Genomic DNA, 7,455 nt, shown 5'->3' with positions numbered 1-7,455 from the left:
TCAGCACTTCATCATGTCTTGGGAAAAACAACAAAACCCAATGAGAGCACATTTAGAGTACGTATGTTGGGTCTAATAGGAACTGTAAGATGAGGAATAAGCAAACATGGCAAGGGCCCCGCACAAAAGTTGGGCACCTCAGAGCCTAACTCATCTCCAAGTGATGTCCACAACAGCTGGGAGCATTCAGCACCTCTGAATTTCAGACAGCTGAAAAGGCCTCTCTCTCCAAAAGGACACTCCCAGCACCCAGCCTTGTCCACCTCCCCACTCAGTGGAGAGAAAGCAGCCCTCAGGGAAGTAAGTGGGAGCCCTTTAGTCAGCACGCTGCCCTTTGGAAAGGGCTATCCCTTGCCACTGGCTGTGAAAGGAGACTCCGAAAATTAGCCAGCTGATGTAGTAGACTAAATGCGACTGGTTTCACAGCCAGCCTGTCCTTCCCACAAAGGCTCTCACCTCAGAGAGGAGTATTTTGTCTTAGCATGTTGAATCATTCAGGAGTTTTCCTTGCCACAGCAAACAAACTGTATTTGTATATAGTGTAAGTGAATGCTATATGCTTTACCATTTATTCAACATTATTACAAATTATTCAGATTGGAAAAATACAAAGTGGGTGGTCTGTCAGCTTCCCTTGCAAACCTTTCTAGGAGAAGTGGAAGGATTCTTTATTAGGGTTAATATAAGCATAATTCATACTTACTACTGTTTTCTTTTGAAGTTTTATCATGAAGCAAATAAAACCCCAAAATGAGAAGTTTGAAAGGGATATTTTGAAAAAGAAATCTATAGAATTCAAAATTCACAGTTTATAACTAAGCCAATATCAAATTCCTTCAATAAAAGTATCCCTTCATTTGCCAATTAAAATGAAACATTAATGCAAGCTTAATGTAAATATGTAAATTAATTCTAGAAATGTTGTGTTTTGTACAGTACAGACTTTACATCCTTGATGCATACTTGTTGAAATCTACTGACACTCATACACTTTCAGAAAAAAGTCACCTATTATAAATGAATTTGCAGCCATAATTTGTACGTCAAGTTTCTGTTGCTATAGATCCCCACAAAAGCTAGTACTTGAGAACATATAAGGATTTCAGGATAGAGACTCTTTCACAAGTATATTGACATAATCACTTTGCTTACCTTTTTATAACCAGAGGCGTTCCTATGGCGCTTTCTACATTAAGTGCTATGGGTTAAACTGGTAACAAATGAACAAAGGTGGTGTTTTTAAATACAAGTGATAAAACTTGCTTATTTTGCTTTAACTGCAGAAAAATAACACGGAGTTGTCTGGTGTAACCCCATCTAGTTATCAAAACAAATCTCTTACACTCTAGCCTAACTGAGGTAGTGTTTGAAACTACTGTATAAGATATGCTAGCCCCATTTTTGGGAAAACTACATTATTTCCTTTGGAGTTTATACCACTATTTGGTCTACTGTGTTTGACATTTTGGTTTTACAGAAGCATTTATTTCTTATGACCAGAGAAGTCCAATAGTTACTGGTGTAGTATGTTTTCAGAGCATTTCAAACATGCCTTGACACACAGATATATTATTTGTGCCACTGACCACAGAAGATTTGAATCAGGTTTGTTTTTTGTTTGTTTGTTTTTTTCTCCTTCTTTCAGTGGGAACTCATGAACATAAGATAATCTTAGGAACTAAATTTGGCTATGAGCAGCAACTTACAATCTGCTTTACCAGAACCTGATGGTATGCAGTGCACATACGAACTCAGTGAAGTGATAGCTGCAAAGCAGTGCTTGCGTGGCAAGATGAAACTTCCAATAAGAGCAAATAAATTCTAGATTTCACTAGGAATTGTGTTTTACTGTTCACAGGAATACTTACTGAAATCTCCAGTAGCATAGCTAGTAAGAACAGAGTTATGAGAATCAGGATTAATTTCACTTATCTTCACTTAAGTATTAAGTTGACAATTATAAAAATGGTAAAAGTGAATGGATAAAAATACGTTCTACTTAGTACAGTCCAGCTGAATTATTCACCTATATCAAAATCAAAGGGTAATCCCTTCTATAACAGGCGTTCTAACAAAAGGTGGCCATGCTACTGTATATACACATTTGCATATATTTATATTACCTTTGTATAAAGGCTTCTGAATCTTTAGATTGATGATAAAAGTGATGGGGATTCTTACTTTTTTTTTTCCCCCTCAAGCTTGCACTCATTAATTTAGTAACCTCACTAATAGTATGATAGAGGCAACTATTTCAGTCATTAACAGTCACTGTATCTTGTAACTTTTGCAATAAGTCTTAAATACCAATAGAAAATTATAAGTACTGCTGCTCCAAAATTTGGTACTTAAGGCTTTTCACTACAATTATTAGTACTATCTGATGCTTGATTACTCATCCACTGAAAATTCAAATAAAATTTTGTTTTTATAAAAGGCTGTTTCCATGGAACTTGGAAAACACTCATATTATGTCTTCTCACAAAAGCAGCAATGATTAAATGTCTTCAAGTTTAGTTTATACACTATTCATTTATCTGATACAAATCATGCTTTTTAAAGGATTTTAGTTAAGAGTAAGACCAACATCTGTACTACATGAGCGTGAGTGTAGAAACAGCAAACACATGCATATCATTCAGGGAAAACAATCTGATTTGAGCAATAACTTTAAATGACTTGTTATTTTTAAAATCAAACTGTAGTGAAAATCCTTAACTGGTTCAGATAAGATACATGTACATAAGTGTAATGAAATTGGAGAGACTGCTAATAAAATGACGTACAACTATAGCAATATTAAAATAACTTAAAGGAAACCTCAGGTTCACAGAGGCTTTTCTTTCTGTCTGAAGTTATAAACCCCAAGTAGTGTTATAAACAGTACAAAAACCAACAGAGAAAGGCTAACATTAATCCCCTAACATTAATCCCCTTGGTGTGTGCATGATTACAGCACGGCTCCCCATTGCTGGCAATGGAATGCACCCTCATCTCTCTGACTCCTGGTATCCAGAGGTTAAAAAGCAAGGCATTGTTCTGCTTCTCTGGAAAAGACTCGAAGTCAATCAAAAAAAGATGTCTCTGCATGTTGTCCTATTTCTTTTCATTTATGGTACAAAATGAAATGAAAACTTGTGGAGGTGTTCAGTGCTCGGCTCTTGCATATACTGGTAATGACTATTATTAAAACTATGGTAATGTTTAATAACTCCCCAAAGGGCTCAAACGACTGGGGCAGTAATTGGTTGAGGAAGAAAAAGTTTTCAGTTCAGTCTTCAGGTACCAGTAGCTTCTGGAACGGTCTAGAAGATGATGCTCCAAGCTTTTTATCCAGTCAGTCAGAGGTTGTCTGAGGATTTCAGAAAGTCTATATGCAATGCACTGTGTGAGACAGAGGTCAGGATTCAGCTGATGTATCGATTACTGATTGTGTTGTTGTTGTTGCTAAAATAGCCTCTGCTTCTTCATGCATCTAAAAGAAAGAGATGGATGAAGTATTAATGCTATTACAGACTTCATTAGAGAGATGACATAAAATAGTTTCCTTTCAGACACATCTGAAAGGATCTTTTATTCAGAATACAAAACCTGCACCCAGCTGGCACATTTTGGTGCATCCAACGCATTAGAACTTTCCACTTACTTGTAAGAACTGTACATCTTGGAATAGCTCCTGAATGAACCTTCGAGATGGAAGTCGAAATGTACAATGTGCTAACAAGTAGGACACTTCAGAGTAAAGGCATATGTCATCAAATGCTTGTGGATACTTCTCCTTAATTCTGAGAAACAGGAAAAACAAAGTTTTTAAGGTCTTGAACGCATCTCCATCATATTTTTTAAAACTGTCCAATAAGATTGTCATCAAAATGCCCCCATCAGCAACGGGCACTATAAATTCTGTATTTGATGAATCAACAAAATCAGAACGGATAGCATTATTTTGTACCAAACTGGAAGAGATCTGTATTAATGAGATGAAACAGAATATACAATTTGAAAGTTGTACAGAATTGCTGAGATTACCTAGTCTTAAAATGATAGGTGTAGAAAGAGAACAGTGTATCAAAGAACTAGCATCCACACTTAGAGCAGTAATAAAAGATACGGAAAAGCTAACTTAATTACCTGTAAGCACTTTTAAAGCTAAAATGAGCATTTCAGCTTTTTCTTTTAGCAGCTGTATCTCAAGTTTCCAACGTCACTAGCCCAGAAACCTACAGGTTTTATTATAACATTTGGTTCCTGGATTTACATTCCTGTATTTTAACATGATTTTTTTCTATAAATTAATTCCAGTAGTTGCACTACTGCTCAAAGCAGATTTGTGTTTCTCAATAACTTACTTTTGGTTTGTTACTCTACTTCTCATATATATATTATTTAGCACAAATAACAAAAAAGAAATATAGCTTCTTTTTTAGCGATGCATGATATACTGGGCGTGCCATGACATATCACCACAGTTGAATTACTGATTTTAAAAAGACTGGGGAAGAGTAAGAAGTTAAAGACAGAGCAAAAATATTAAAAGGAAAATTCTTTGCTTAGCTTTTACATTACATTAAATCATTCAATCATATCTGCTTAACAATTTTTCGAGAGGTCAGAAATAAGGTTAATTACTATCCCAGATATCTTAACAGAATGCATACAACTAAATGTTGCCAAAACATCTGAAATGCATTGAACTCACGTCAGGAGACCAGTTTCATGGCCCTTAGTTCCTACTGAACTACTCAAATTGATTACTAAACGTAAGACTTCTTTCCGCAGAAGTATTCTGCACACTGGTGTATCATCTGGGATTGATTTTACTCCTGGAAAAACAAATTAAACAGTACAGAGTTTAAACAGAATAGTCTTTCACTGTGCTAATATTATGCCACGTAAATCTGTTTTAGCATTTCAAAAAACTTACACACACAAATTTATGTATGTATTCTGAACTGCAAACAAATACTTTCACTGAAATGACAACTTAAAAAAATTACTATTTTCAGGAATCTTAACATAGGAATATTTTTAAAAGGTAAACTACCATTTAATAAATGGAAAAACCTCTAAGATTCAATTGACAGTGCTGTCTCTACCACTAAATCATGGGCAAGTCATTACCTGCTCCGTTTCTATCAGGTGCTGGAGAAGTTAGCAACCAACTACTTCGTAAGAAATTGTGACAATTCAAATACTAAATGCAACCTGAAAAAATTAATGTCTTCTTTACAGCAACCAATTTACTTGTAATGTCATCAGGTACAGAGCTATCTAATAATCTCCAGAAATGCTGCAGGGCAAAAGGAGATGAGTTTAGAAGTATGTTCTCCCATCTGCCATCAACATGGATAATGCAAGTACCTTCCTAGATAACAAATATATTATCCAAAGGGTTTTTTTTTGGGTTGTTGTTTTTATTCTTGGTCTTTTTGTTTGTTTATTTGGGGGGTTTTGTGTGGGTTTTTTTTTTTTCCTTAATAATAAGCATTATTTTGTTGCAGTATGTATAAATGAAATATTATTTTCCCACAATACCTACTTTACAAGTTATAGTCTCTAATAATCATAAGACTTTCAAACTTACCTAGTACAAGCTCTGTACTCTTGGTGCTGCTAGCTGAACCATGGGATACTGCATCACTACAGCCTGAAATTCCAGAAAATTTGGAGGAATGCACATCTAAGTGATTGTGTATGGTCTGCCCACACCAGTCAGTATATGGAATGTCCGAAAAATCTGACATAATAAACAAGATGTTGCATCTTTGTTACTCACACTTTTCCTCACTTTAAATGCTATTCTTAATTTTCAACAACGGTAAGCACGCAAGACACTGATGCAGTATGTACTGTTCATATAAACCAAGTGGAAACTAGATGTTAGATTTTGTACAAGTCATACTCAAAATGTCAAAAATCACTTTTTTTAGATCCTAAAATACTGGAGTGAAAATAATCAACTCTTCCAGACACTAATGGAGGCCTAAAAACTGTAATCACATATAGAGCTCTTATTGATATATCCGTGCTCTGTTTTACGTAACGTAATAAAGATGCTCTTGCATACATATTATTTTTTGCTCATACAATTATCATAGGTGTTGCAGAAAGGGCTCTGACTTCATCAACAGAAAGATCTGACCGCTAAGATTCTTCTGGGAGGTTTCCCTATGCACAGCCTTTGGCATTTTGGATTTAAAGAGATAACTATAAAATCCAAACACCTGTTTGTGGCCTCCTGTCCTTTGGCTGTGTGCCTCTGTGACAACAGCCTGGCTCTGCCACTCCTGTAAACCCTTATGCTATTTGAAATCTACAATTGGGATTTTATTTGCCATCCCTTCTCAATACTGAACTCAAGTTCAAACTCAGCTCTCTGGGCCATTCCTCACATTTTGCATATCATCCCCCTTGCCAACAGTACTCTGTGTTACTGCCTGAATGTGTAACACTGGTGTAAACAGGGATTCCTACAAAGCAGCCATTACTGTATTATCTTTTTATTACAGACATTGCAAAGAGACATGTAACTGCAAGCTCTGCAGAGGAGGTTAGAAAACAGTACTCCTGAATCTTAGAAGTACAAATACAGATGACAAAACTACAGCTCAACTTCAACAGACTCCTCAGATTTCCTTCGTTTTGTTTCACAGTACAGAGTTGCTTTGAAGTAAGACTCTTCACTAGTTTGATAGCAGGCGTCACTTTTCAGGACATGAATTTTAAGTATTAAATAAGGTATAAAAGTTTAGATTTTTAAAAACATGCAGACATCTAGTCACACTAACATCACCAGAAATGGAAAAGGTGGAAATGACCATAGAAATACCACTGGCTGTACAGTTAGCTTACTGAGGAGAGTTAATTTCAAGGTCAACAGTCAGTAAGAAAAAAACCTGATTAATCAGTTTTAAAGATGAAGAAAATTCAGTATTTTCATTCAGTTTTTATCACACTCTCCCACAAGGAACACTAACCTGTACGATTATACGAAGAGTTCACTTTGTTGTTAGGCTGATAACCCAGTATTTGAATGCAGACACAGTAAAGGCAGTTCTCATCCGTGTGCTCCTGTAGCCCTGTATCCTCTGTATTTTCTAAAAATTGAGATGCATCTGAACGGCTGGTATTCATTATTTCTGTGAGACTGATCTGCTGCCGGAGCATCTGAAAAGGGCTTTTGACAACATCACTTGTACCTGATGGCAGACCTGTAGATAAGCAGTAAGACATCAGAAAAAAACAAAACCAAGCAACCAACATTATGTCAACTAAATTTGCCCTTTTAAGGCTGGGGAGGGTGTGTAGGTGAAGATCTAGAAACTTTTTTTTGGGTGGTTAAGCTCCCAAAATTGTTAACATTCAAGGAATAGACACGACATTTCAGTCCTGGCTTATAATACCTAACAAAACATTGCAAAGGACAGAATTCAACCTCTAAACACACATACTGTA

General features: G+C 35.9%; 1 protein-coding gene across 1 annotated transcript in view; it reads right to left on the bottom strand.

Moving 5' to 3' along the window:
- Positions 1 to 2,726: 2,726 nt before the first annotated feature.
- The window catches only part of RICTOR (RPTOR independent companion of MTOR complex 2), a 30,561-nt gene continuing 25,832 nt past the window's right edge, over positions 2,727 to 7,455 (bottom strand). The window contains exons 17-21 of the mRNA XM_010167524.2: positions 6,978 to 7,211; positions 5,585 to 5,737; positions 4,700 to 4,823; positions 3,647 to 3,785; positions 2,727 to 3,475 (exon numbers count right to left, since the gene is read on the bottom strand). Coding sequence (XP_010165826.2) covers positions 3,401 to 3,475; positions 3,647 to 3,785; positions 4,700 to 4,823; positions 5,585 to 5,737; positions 6,978 to 7,211 — 725 coding nt within the window. The 3' untranslated portion in view covers positions 2,727 to 3,400. The remainder of the gene's footprint in view (positions 3,476 to 3,646; positions 3,786 to 4,699; positions 4,824 to 5,584; positions 5,738 to 6,977; positions 7,212 to 7,455) is intronic.

The sequence above is a fragment of the Antrostomus carolinensis genome, unplaced genomic scaffold, assembly GCF_000700745.2.
Source record: "Antrostomus carolinensis isolate BGI_N321 unplaced genomic scaffold, ASM70074v2 scaffold5965, whole genome shotgun sequence".
NCBI classification, from domain to species: domain Eukaryota; kingdom Metazoa; phylum Chordata; class Aves; order Caprimulgiformes; family Caprimulgidae; genus Antrostomus; species Antrostomus carolinensis.
The sequence above is the reverse complement of the archived record's forward strand: the minus strand, read 5'-3'. Positions and strand labels throughout refer to the sequence as shown.